Source organism: Stigmatopora nigra, chromosome 12 (genome assembly GCF_051989575.1).
Source record: "Stigmatopora nigra isolate UIUO_SnigA chromosome 12, RoL_Snig_1.1, whole genome shotgun sequence".
NCBI classification, from domain to species: Eukaryota; Metazoa; Chordata; class Actinopteri; order Syngnathiformes; family Syngnathidae; genus Stigmatopora; species Stigmatopora nigra.
In genome coordinates, this window is record NC_135519.1 from 1,012,216 (window position 1) to 1,025,584 (window position 13,369).

General features: G+C 41.5%; 1 protein-coding gene across 1 annotated transcript in view; it reads right to left on the reverse strand.

Moving 5' to 3' along the window:
- Positions 1-13,369, reverse strand: part of slc2a15a (solute carrier family 2 member 15a) — a 38,383-nt gene that overhangs the window by 12,790 nt on the left and 12,224 nt on the right. Inside the window, exons 4-7 of the mRNA XM_077730229.1 lie at positions 10,900-11,024; positions 10,389-10,534; positions 8,477-8,609; positions 5,946-6,133 (exon numbers count right to left, since the gene is read on the reverse strand). Of these exons, the coding sequence (XP_077586355.1) occupies positions 5,946-6,133; positions 8,477-8,609; positions 10,389-10,534; positions 10,900-11,024 (592 nt within the window). The remainder of the gene's footprint in view (positions 1-5,945; positions 6,134-8,476; positions 8,610-10,388; positions 10,535-10,899; positions 11,025-13,369) is intronic.

Here is a 13,369-nt window from a genome sequence, read left to right on the forward strand (position 1 = left end):
AAACCAGCTTTTGGAAGATTAAAGATTATTAATACTGTTTTGCAATGGTTGTTTTTTTCAAAATCCTTTAACAACAACTGGTGGGGCGTTTCATGGTAAGAAACCAGTGCTGGAATTATATCAACGATAGCACTTTAAAATTATCAAATCTCAACTTCTGAGTAAGGCTTTAAGTAGATGGGCAGTCTAAAAATAAACGAAAAGGGCAAAACTCAAATGGAATACAAGATACATTGACAGATACTAAAACAAACTTTGTATGCGAAACTATTACCACCTTAATTCTGGGTAAAAACAGCTAATCTGATAGCATTAACGGAGGGTGTAACTGTTATAATCTCTAGAAATCGCCAGTACTTTTATTTGTGCTGTGGTATTCGTATTTATTCATTTAATACTGTTTTCAGTTGGATTTAAAGTAATTTTAGTGCACTTTGCGGTTTTTCGCCATTGACGTCCATGGCTGTCCTTTACCGGAGAAATCACTACCCTGGGCTCGGTTTAAGCTTCCAAACAGCTCCAATATCTGGATTTAATCATTAAATGCCATTTCCGCGTGATTTTAACACATTATAAATATTATAAATACAGTGTTCCCTTGGTTATCGCGGTTAATGGGGACCGGGACGCCCCGCAATAGCTGCATTTCCGCGAAGTAGGCGTGCCCCTTCAAAAATGCTTAAAGAAACGTACAACACATGCATAAAAGCACCACCAAGCAAAAACATCACAGTAGTCCGGATTGAGGATCCTCTGCAGTTTTTTGCACGTAAGAAACATCGCTATTGGGAGTTGTGCACATTATTTTTGGGCAGTGAAGATGCGCCTGTAAACAGCCATGACGTCATCAATGCGATTCCTGAACTCTCACCATGTTATTGACCATTTCTTTGGCCTTTTTTTGATGCAATTACTAATTCTTATTGAATATTTTTTTTCCACCTCTTTTAAAATGATGTAATTTATAGTTTTAACTTAATATCTTTAAAAAAAGTTTTCCTGAAAAAATTCCTGAAGCTTTGAGTCCGCGATAGCTGAAGCGCAAAGTAGCGAGGGAACACTGTATACAAAATATTCCTGAATAATATTTACTGAATACACAAGAAGAGTATTCAGGAATATTTTTTATTAAGCAGCAGTTATATATTTGAACTTTTTAAGACATGTATTTGTCAATGTAAAAATAAAAAAATATTTCCCCATCAATTTCTTTGCACTGTGGAATCCTCTCTTGCAGCCGTGAGAACAAATGAAGACAATGTAGGAGTTGTTTAATTGATAGCTCTTGAGTGATCAATTGAGTTCGAAATATGCAGAAATATATACCTGTTAAATACATTCTAATTTTAAATAATTTCCCATGATTTTAGGAAATAAATATTCAAAATGATTTGCTGAGAACCTTAATTCAAATATTAATCTCAATGTTTTCTATGCTGGTGTAAATTACAGTATCTACTGTTATAACTCCTTTTTTTCTGTCATTATAGTACTTACTGTTATGACTACTTTGTTTGGCCGTGAATAAATGTCCTTGTTATTCTAAATGAATGTTGGTACCTGTAACTTGTTATTCTAAATGAATGTTGTTATCAGTAACGGGACATATAAGCCCGGCGGGCCATGGTTGAAAAACTTGTACAAACACACACACGACCAGAGGCGGGGCGAGCGCGTCGGCTAAACATTCTTCGGGTAGATAGTCGGTCGGCCAATTAGTCATTCGGCTAATTTTACGTTCGGCCAGATGCCCCTTCGGTGAGTTGGCCATCGGCCAGATGCCAGTTGGCTAAATGTCTTTCGGCAAGTAGACCGTGCGCCGCGCCACCATGTTTTGGCTTATGGTGGTGAAGTGGGGCAAATAAATTATATAACTCTTCTCAAAAAAGAAACAGGACTAAGTACTTTGGTTTTACTGTTTTTACCAGTGTCTGTTATGGAGTGGAGGAGATCCAATTGGCGGCTCGGAATTTCGGTGCAGCGGTTGGCCTCTATCGACGACGTTGATCTTCATCGAGGGATGACGTTCCGACTTATGGGTTGGCTTGCCAAATTGCAGCAGGAGTCTATTTTTCTTAGGGTTATGCCAAATAAAAATATGAATAGGGTGAACAACATCCATCACAATGTTCAAAAAAAGAACTAGGATTTGCAATGAAGGAACACCTGGCAACCACCAGTCTCGGGGCTTTCCAGGACCGCCAAGCAGTTGATATGCTTATGATGCTTGATGTGCTCTTGATAGACTAGGGGGCGTATGCAATGTTTGAGAATGTTGCACTCAACAACACATCCCCCAATGCATCCCTAACCTGAGCCGTTGAAGGCCTGCAGACCCTGAACTGGAAACGACAGGGCACTCTGGAGTGGGACTGTCCACCTTCTGGCAGACTTGTGGGATAAGCCCTTCGGCAAATGGAAAAAATTGGCCTTGATCGAGGTGAAATCAATAGCTGTTTATGCTAAAACTTTGACAATGTATGGGAATTGTCTTACCCCCTGGTTACGCTCTTTGCTAGGCCAACTTATGGTTGGTGCAATTGCTCTAACAAATTCCAAATTGCATGGATTGTATCTGCTTACTAGACAGCCTAATGGTGATAACATTGATGTACAGGATTATGCAAATTATGAAGGTGCTACTGTTGGAAGCATCGTCTTCTCCGCTCTCAGTCTTCAGGTTTTCGCAGTCGTCCACAGCCACGGTTTGCCGGCGTCGGCGCGAGGGTGCGGGGCATCGGCGCAAGGGTGTGGGGCGCCGGGGCAAGTCCTCCAAGCATGCTCCGCCGTTGTCATCCACAGCCTCCAAGCATGCGCCGCATCGTCATCCATGACCTCCAAGCATGCGCCACCGTGGTTGTCCACAGCCTCCAAGCATGTGCCGCAGTCGTCGTCCGCCGCCGCCAAGTGTGCGGAGCGCCGGCGTCGGTGCAAGGGGGCAGGCCGTCGGTGTAAGGGTGCGGCGCGCAGGTGCAAGGGTGCGGAACGGCGGTGCAAGGGTGCGGTGTGCCGGCGTTGGCGCAAGGGCGCCAGTGCAAGGGTGCGGTGGGCCGGCATTGGCGCAAGGGCGCCGGTGCAAGGGTGCGGTGGGCGCAAGGGTGCCGGGGTGGACGTGAGGTTGTGGGGCATCGTCGCGAGGGTGCGTGGCGCCCGCTCGAGGGTGCGAGAGTGCGGGCCGCAAGGGTGCGTCAGGGCTAGGGTGTGGGGCGAGGGTGCGGGGCGACCGCGTGAGGGTGTGGGGCGCGAGAATGCGGGGCAACGCCGCGAGGGCACGGGGTGTCGGCATCGGCGCAAGGGAAGCATGTGCCGGCGTCATTGTCCATGGCCTCCAAGCATGCGCCGCCGTCGTTGTCTACGGCCTCCAAGCATGCACCAAGGGTGCAAGGGTGCGGTGTGCCGGCGTCGACACACGGACGCCGGCGTGGGCACAAGATTGCAGGGCGCCCACTCGAGGGTGCGGGGTGCCGGAGTCAGGACAAGGGTGTGGGGCGAGGGTGTGGGGTGCCGGCACGAGAGTACAGGGCCCCGGCACGAGGGCATGGGGCGTTGACGCGAGGGTGTGGGGCGAGTATGGTGGAGCGTGGCGCCAGCGCACTGGACCGGGGCACCAGACCAGGACACCAGCACGCTGGACCAAGGCGACAGTCTTCCTTTTGCCATGCCTCCAAAATTTCCCACATTGTCATGCAGGGTCTCAAAGGGAAAAGTATTTTATCCAACTGTCCAAGGGAATATTTTGTCCAACTTCAAGGTGGTCACCGTCATCCTGCCCTGTACCAAAATTAGTCTCAAGATGCCTGTCGTGATCACTCCAAGACCTGTAATGGCCGTCGTCATCCCGTCAAGATTTGAAATGGTCGCCGTCGTCAAGCCAGGTTTCGAATCGGTCACCATGCCACATCTCAAAGTAATCGGTGTGATCAAGCCATGCTCCGAAATGATCATCGGCAAGGCGTTTCCTTCTCCCTCAGACCCCATCTCTACTACCCCTGAATAGACTTTATGAGGGATGGTGAGGAGTATTTTCACTCTGTAGATGGAAAAAATCATTTGTCCATGGAAGTCATCTTCAATTCTCTCACCAAACACCTCCCAGGCCCAAGCGTCTGCCTCAGAGATCCCCAAAGTTAATTGTGTTCTATGCAGCTTGTCGATATCCATCAGCTACCTCTCGACTCTCATTGGCCAAAACAGTCCCAAGGGTCATTCAGTATATGAGCATCCCCTACTACTGGTGACCACCAACTAGTTTGGGAATTGGCGCCATGATAGTCACAGACCACATGAGGGCCACAACTCTCGTTCCACATTTCAGAAATGGAGACAAAGCACATTCTCTATTTGGTATCATTTCTGTATTTCAAAAAACACGCTACTAAGAAGGTAATGATACAGTTGTGGTCAAAAGTTTACATACACTTGTGAAGAACAATGTAATGGCTCTCTTGGGTTTCCTGTTATTCCTACAACTCAGATTTTTTTCTGATAGAGTGATTAGAATAGATACTTTTTTGTCACAAAAAAACATTCATGAAGTTTGGTTTTTTTTATGACTTTATTATGGGTGAACAGAAAAAAGTGATCAAATCTGCTGGGTCATAAATCTACATACAGCAGCACTAATATTTGGTAACATGTCAATTGGCCATTTTCACTTCAATTAGGCACTTTTGGTAGCCATCCACAAGATTGTGGCAAGCTTCTGGTTGAATCTTTGACCACTTCTCTTTACAGAATTGGTGCAGTTCGGTAAAATTTGATGGCTTTCTGACATGAACTTGTTTCTTTAGCATTGTCCACAAGATCTCAATGGTGTTTAAGTCAGGACTTTGGGAAGGCCATTCGACCACCTAAATTCGAGCCTGATTTAGCCATTAAATTACCACTTTTGATGTGTGTTTGGGATCATTGTCCTGTTGGAACACCCAACTGCGGCCAAGACCCAAACTTCGGGCTGATGACTTCAGGTTATCTTGAATAATTTGAAGGTAATCCTCCTTCGTTATCCCATTTATTCTCTGTAAAGAACCACTTCCATTGGCAGCAAACAGCCCCACAGCATAATACTACCACCACCGGCATGGTGTACTTGGGGTTAAAGGCCTCACCTTTTCTCCTCCAAACATATTGCTGGTCATTGTGGCCAAACAGCCCGATTTTTTTTCCGTCTGACCACAGAACATTCCCCCAGAAGGTTTTATCTTTGTCCATGTGATCAGCAGCAAATTTCAGTCAAGCCTTGAGGTGCCGCTTTTGGAGCTAGGGCTTCTTTCTTGCACGGGAGCTTTTCAGTCCATGGAGATGAAAAACACGCTTGGCAGATAAATCTTCACTCTCTTGACCAATTTTCTCTCAGCAGCAGGTGATAGCTTGCCTTTTCTTCCTGATCTTGGCAATGACAAAACAGTGCCATGCACTTCATACTTACACACACTTGTTTGCACTGTTGCTTTTGGGATCTGCAGCTGCTTTGAATGGCTCCAAGTGACTTTCCTGACTTGTTCAAGTCAAGAATTCGCTTTTTCAGATCCATGCTGGGCTCCTTTGACTTTCCCAATGTGGTGTTTGTGGGCGTTTGAATCCAATGAGCCCTATTTAAAAGGCCTCAGAGATGTCACCAGCTGTTGTCACTCATAATCACTCACAAAAAGTTAAGAGGCCATGCTATGAAGCTCATTTCACTGACACAAGTTTCTAAGTAACCAAAATTGCTAATTTGTGTTGCTGTATGTATATTTTTGACCCAGCAGATTTGATCACTTTTTCTGTTAACCCATAATAAAGTCAATGTTTTTGTGACATAGAAGTATCTGTTCCAATCACATCAAGGAAAAATCAGAGTTGTAGAAATAACTGGAAACTCAAGAGAGCATGACATTATGTTCTTCAGAAGTGTATGAGAACTTTTGACCACAACTGTATAAATACACACAAACTCTACTTACAGCATCAATTCCAGAGAGTTGCATGCCGATGTTGATGACCACCACACTTAGGACCTGCCAGCGGACTGTGTCGTCAAGAAGCAGGTTCCACACTGAGAGTGTTTTCATAGATGTCAAAGAATGCTGCTCTTCCTGCATCTCCTCAATCTCAGCTTGTATGTTACAATTTGATCTGTACCACTTCAGAGCTAGGGAAGAGATGTTCCATACATAAGCAAAAGGTCTGAAATGTGTATACAACTTTTGGGCAAAACCTTGCAGGGAACATGCATGCCTGTGACACCCTCATTTTTACTTGATGAAAAGAAATTTAATTTAGAACTTTAGTCCGACTTAACCTCAGCTAATTGCTCCCCTTATGAATGATTGAGATTCTCCTTATTAAGCAATCATAAACTTACAAACAAAACCCAGCACATATTTACTCACAGGGCACAATTAAAAGTAAAAAAAATTCTAAAGTGGACGGGGTGACCAATCAGTTGATGCGCTTTTGTAGGCACTGAATTCGAGATTCTTTAAATGTCGCTGTATTACGCTGACAGCTTGACTGTCAGGGTACATTGCTTGCTGACGCGCACAGTGACTAGTGACTGAGATGATACAAATTAGAACAGAAATGGATAAGACGAGAGCGGTATTAAAAAAAATTCCCATTCAAAAGTTGTTATACGGCGTACACAATTTGAAATGATCCAAAAAACATATAATAAGGGGAAAACATATGTTGACAGGTATGTTGCTAACTTTGACAGTTTTAAAATGCAAACATCTCATATAAAATTTTGCTAACAGATGCTAAAGGAATTATATTTTTTGGGGACCTGCTGTTTTTCTACATTTTATGTTGTATATTAAATTTTCCGGGCCAAGTGGACAGGTGGTTAGCGCATCGGCCTCACAGTTCTTTGGTCCAGAGTTTGATCGCAGATCAGTCCTCACTGGGTGGAGTCTGCATGTTCTCCCTGGGTTTGTGTGGTTTTTCTGTGGGTACTCCGGTTTCTTCCCATAGCTCGAACACACGTAGGTTAGGCTGGTTAAATTGCCTCTCAGTATGATTGTGAGGGTGAATTGAATGGTTGTCTGTCTCTTTGTGCCCTGTGATTGGCTGGCCAGCGATTCAGGATGTCTCCCGCCTGGGGTCCATAGCTAGCTGGGCTAGGCTCGAGCAACCCCCCCAACCCTTGTGATTATAGGTGGTTTGGAAATGTCACGTTTTGTTGGGGTTTAGGCATTATGGCTTACATGTCCTGTTCATGTGATAAGCAATTAATTTCCCCTGCTGTGTTCTTCCTGCTCGTGTGACACAATTGTCACTAATTTTCTTGTCAAACACATAACTGTATTTAAACCCCATTGGGGGTGTATTGTTCTATCACATTTGAGGTGACGTTTGGTTTACGTCATATGTTGTTGATTTGCGTCTTCCCTCCTTTTTTTTCCTCTCGGTATGTTTGGTTTGTTACTTTTTCCCAGTTTTTTTGTATTGAAGGTTTTATCTTGTACATTGCCTTTTTGTTGTTAAAACCTTGTTAGGACTTTCACTCACTTTTGTCCACCTACTTTCCTGCATTTGGACCCAACTACGTTTTGCCTCCAAGACATTCATAGCAGGAAAAGAGTTGTTGCCTTTAGAAAATAAGCTTGATTGAAATTGAACTGATTCAAGTGATGCCACCAGTAATCATCGACTGGTTGCCGTTCAAGCAAGGTATTATTTCAAATAAAATCCTTGGGTAATATTTTACAATGGTCTCCCAACTCAGAGACATGTGTTGTTGGTGATGACGGAAGTGACCGTTTGGGGACTGTCATAATATTCGGTCTAATATTTATTTACCATATACCATATATGTAGCCATATTTTGGCTGTATGTTAACTTTTAGATTTCATGCTAAGCCTGCTCTGCACGGGGGCCCTCCAAAAATTATCATATTGAAAATATAGAACTAAATGAGGGCCACCCGATGGTGCAGTCTTTTGCCCGACTCCAGTGCAGACAGCGTGTGATCGATAAGCCATTATATGGCCTAGTGATTGTGGATGCAAATAGTTGTCTGTCTCTGTGTACCCTGCGACAGACTGGCGATCGATCTAAGTTGTCGTCTGCGGTATGTTTAGATATGCTGCAGCACCCCATGACCATGACAAGGAGTAATGTTGAAAATGAATAAATAAATAAAATAAGCCTCCTGGATGCACCACCTGTCACTTCTTCACTTTGGAGGAAACTCTGATGCAATCTCACTGAAATTAGACATTTACTAATGAATTTTAGACATCAGAGCTTGTGATTTAGCCAGTAATATGAGAGTGGAGGTCAGTGCAATATACCATATCATCCAAAAAAACACATTCCTGGCACTAAAAGAACAAAAAACAGAGACAACGTTTGAGCAAAGTAAACTGTCAGAGTAATTGATTTAATTTAAGTATGAATTATAACAGGGCAATGTTAAATGTTAAGAACTTTAGAACAAACACCCATTTGTTGTAGTGATAATTATTCAACATATGTTCTGCGACTGACCTGTGATGGTGGCATGTACATTGTGCTTCTCAATCAGCAGGTATCTGGGGCTCTCAGGAAACCATGGCAAGAGCATTAACTGGATTAATGTAGGCACTACTACCACGGAGAGAAACAATGGCCAGTGTTCTTCCTGAATAACAGTATAGTATTGCACATGAGTAATGTCAAAATTATTTAAAATGTTTACTTACTTTAGTACAAATGCTAATATAAAATTTGCACCATTCTCAAGACAAATATCACAATAGAAACCCAAAATTTGTGCGCAAATGTCAATATTGTTGTAACTATTCCTGCATCCCTCCATCCATCCATTAAATTTTTTTATCTGCTTATCCGCCAAGTGCCAAAGTGGGTGCTGGAGCCTAACCCAGCTATCTACGGGCACCAGGAGAGGACACCCTGAATCGGTGGCCAGCCAATTGCAGGGCACGAAGAGACGGACAACCACTAATAATTTGGGGCAATTTCGAATGTTCAACCAGCCTACCCTGCATGTTTTTGGGATGTGGCGGGAAAACGGAGTACCTGGAAAATACCCAGAGAGTAAAACGAGAAAAATGTGCCAGGAGATGGCTAAGAGGAGATGAAAAAGGCCCAGCATAGAGGGAGCCGGGCCTCTACCGTGAGACCCACAGCAGATGAACGGTCAGATAGACTCGCTGTTGTGTCCACGTAAGCCCACAGGGCTCTGACTTGGTACAAACGCTCTGGTCTGTCCGCGCTCTCACGCAAGGTCTAGAGGATGATTAAAATGCGAGCCAGTCAACACTTTGGTGACGTTACAAAGGCGACATTAGGCCAACAAGTGCCCATAGATTCCCCCGGGCGCCACAACATGTACGGCGGGCTCACTAAAAAGGCGTGCAATTCACTGACATGGTTAGCAGCGACAATGGGTAGTAGGAAGGCCGCTTTATGGGCCACCCACTTAAGCTCAGTCAAATCTAGTGGATCGAATGGGGTTTGGCACAATCCATCGAGGACCAACCATAGATTCTACATTGGGGCACATGGACGCCTGTGTGGCTGGGGCCATGGAGCCTCTTTGAGGAGACCAATTCGGGGCTCCTGATAGAGCCACCGGAAACCCTGGCATAGTGAGACAAGACCACCGCAATATAGACCCGAAGGATGGATGAGGAACACCCCTTGTACAGGGCGGACTGTATGCAGTCCAGAAAAATGGGGACAGATCATCTCATTGGGTCCACCCCACGGTCACCACATCACTCAACAAACAACCTCCATCTACAGACATATGGCCAACGGGTGGAGGAACCAGCCACTCCCTCTCAGCATTCTGTTCCAATGTCTCTTAAAAATAATGACTCTTCGCAATGACAGGTTTTAAAAAATGTCTTCTTGCTCATTCCCAGCCTACAATAACATTTGATCATGTCTACACGGTCCACCTTGTAGCTTTAGCCAAAAGACCAAAGTAAGGGCACTAGACGTTTATACCCTTGTGCCACAGATGGTGCCAAATCTACTTAGTGTGCTCACAGCACCTATTTTTTGCACATAGAATAAATACTTCCTGCACACAAAGTACGAACCCTGTGCACAAGGAAAGAATCAGTGCACAATGTACTAGTTCGTTCACACAAAGTACTAGTTCATTCAAAGAAAAGAGTAGGGTCCACAGTAAGTAGTAGAAGTACGTGCACAAGCAAATTTATTTTCACTCATGTCATGTCTGGGTCTCTGAAATGTACTAATCAAGGATATCCTGTGTATTTTCCTTTTGATGATAGTGGTGAGGAAACAAGCATAGTTTGTTAGTGCTTCTGTAACTATACAAGCATGATTAATTTCTCTGTGTGGCGAATTCATCAGAAATCATCAGCCATACATTTTGCACATGCCAAAATTGACCACAACCAGGAGTTATAGTCACAAGACATACCTTTCCTAACAATTCATGTAATCCAAGGATTTGGGCAGCGAAGACTCCTGTGCCAATAAAGATACTTGGCACCAGTCCCAGAAAGCCTCTAAGATTCTTTGGTGCTATCTCGCCAAGGTACATTGGCACTACACTTAAAGAAATTCCTGTAGTATAAAAAAGATACATGACCTATATGGCAAAACAATTGAATTCACATTATATATATATGTGTATATATATATATATATATATATATATATATATATATATATATATATATATATATATATATATATATATATATATATATATATATATATATATATATATATATATATATATATATATATATATATATATATATATATATATATATATATATGTGTATATGTATATGTATATATATATATATATATATATATATATATATATATATATATATATATATATATATATATATATATATATATATATATATATATATATATGTACATACATAAATGTGTGTAATATATATATATGTAATTACCTGAGTGAATCCCTGTGATGAAACGACCAAGTATGACCATCTCAGGTGAACCACAACTTCTGCTAAAGCCCATTAATGAGCCAGCAATAAACACCAGAACTGTTGTTTTTACCACAGTGCCTTTCCTGGAATTATAATAGGTCACAAGTGAACAATACCATCATCAGTACGGGAACAGTATAATACTAAAACATGAATATTAAGGGTATGTTCACGCTCCAGGCTGAAATTACTACATTTCAATTTTTTTTTGCATTTGTCCCACTCCAGTCAGACAGTTACTTAACAAAAATATCTTAAATTATCTCTTTCCAGCTTGAAATTGTATTGTTTTTTTCAATTGAGGCCCCGTCATACCATATGTGCTGTACACCACTGAGGTAAGAAGTCACCACCCTGTTTTACTGCTTACAGTTTGTTTGCCTTTACGATATCATGGGTATTCACAAGCATACTAATCAATCTGACAAATTTTCCCCCCAGCAAAGCGTCTAAGATGTGACGGATCCAATCGTGGGCCAGACGCACAAGTCATTTTTTTCTGTAAGGAGCGGCACGACCGCATACATTTGATGCAATTTCGCACTGTAGGGGAAAGCAAACTTAGCACTGATACAAATAAAAATTCCTGTTTCCTTGCAAAATAAAGAACCGCTGTCAACGAGGATAGCAAAGTTTGTCCATACTTTCCATTTTCATCTCATCTCATCTCAATTTCTGAACTGCTTTATCCTTATTAGGGCCGCAGGGGCTACAGGGGCCAATCCCAGCTTTCTCCGGTCCAGAGGCGGGGGACACCCTGAATTGGTGGCCGGCCCATCGCAGGGGGTGCCCGGTCTACTAGCCGAAAGACATTTAGCCGACTGACATCTGGCCGACAGCCAACTCACCGAAAGACCATCTGGCCGAACGTAGAATTAGCCGAACGACTATTTGGCCGACCGACTATCTTTCCGATGAACATTTCGCCCAAGTATTTAAAATTAAACTATATTTAACAGGTATATATTTGTGCGTATCTCGAACTACAAAGAGTTATCAATTAAACAACTACTGCAAGTTCAAATATGGTGCTGCTGCTTAATAAAAAGCATACAGGTATTGTTCTCTAAGCCCTCTAGTCTGTATTTTAGTAAGTCCAGGAATCATACTCCAGAATTTTTTAGACACATTCCCCGTGCAAAAATGACCCAACAGAACCGAGTGGACTCGCTTTTAATACATAAACCATACTCACTCTACACTGGTTTTGAATCGGCAGAACACTTTCACCTGATGGACAAATAATATTACTGCAATTGGGTCCGGTACCGGGTTAAAAGTGCACTTTTTACCGAGAAATCAAGCACCTTGGGCTCAGTTATAGTCTCTAAAAATCGCCAGTACTTTTATTTATGCTGCAGTATTCATATTTATTCATTTAATGCTGTTTTCGGCTGAATTTAAAGTCATTTTAGTGCATTTTTGTTTTTTTCGCCATTGACGTCCATGGCTGTCTTTTACCGGGGAAATCACAACCCTGGGCTCAGTTTAAGCTTCCAAAGAGCTACAGTATCTGTATTTAATCATTAAATGCCGTTTTCCGCGTGATTTTAGCACATTATAAATATTATGAATATAAATAATATTCCTGAATACTCTTGTCATGGGAAGAGTATTCAGGAATATTTTTATTAAGCAACAGCACCATATTTGAATGTTGTAAATGTAAAAGTAAAAGATTATTCCCCATCAATTGCTTAGCACTGTGGAATCATTTCTTGCAGCCGTGAGAACAAATGAAGACAAAGTAGCAGTTGTTTAATTGATATCTCTTTGAAGTTCGAGATACGCAGAAATATATACCTCTTAAATGTATTTTAATTTTAAATAATTTCCCATTATTTTAGGAAATATATATTCAAAATGATTTGCTGAGAACCTTCATTCAAAGATTAATCTCAATGTTTTCTATGCTGGCGTAAATTACAGTATCTACTGTTATAACTACTTTTTTACTGTTATGATTACTTGTTTGTTTGGCCGTTAATATTCTCAATTCTTATTCTAAATGAATGTTGTTATCTGTAACTTGTTATTCTAAAATTTAGAATTACAAGTTACAGATAAGACATTCATTTAGAATAACAAGTTACAGATAAAACATTCATTTAGAATAACAAGTTAAAGTTAACAACATTCATTTAGAATAATAAGTTACAGATACCAACATTCATTTAGAATCTAAATGAATGTTGTTATCTGTAACTTGTTATTCCAAATGAATGTTATCTGTAACTTGTTATCCTAAATGAATGTTGTTATCAGTAACAGGCCGTATATATATATTTTAATTAGGTATTTTTTTTTCTGCATGAGGACATAACAAATTATATATATATATATATATATATATATATATATATATATATATATATATATATATATATATATATATATATATATATATATATATATATATATATATATA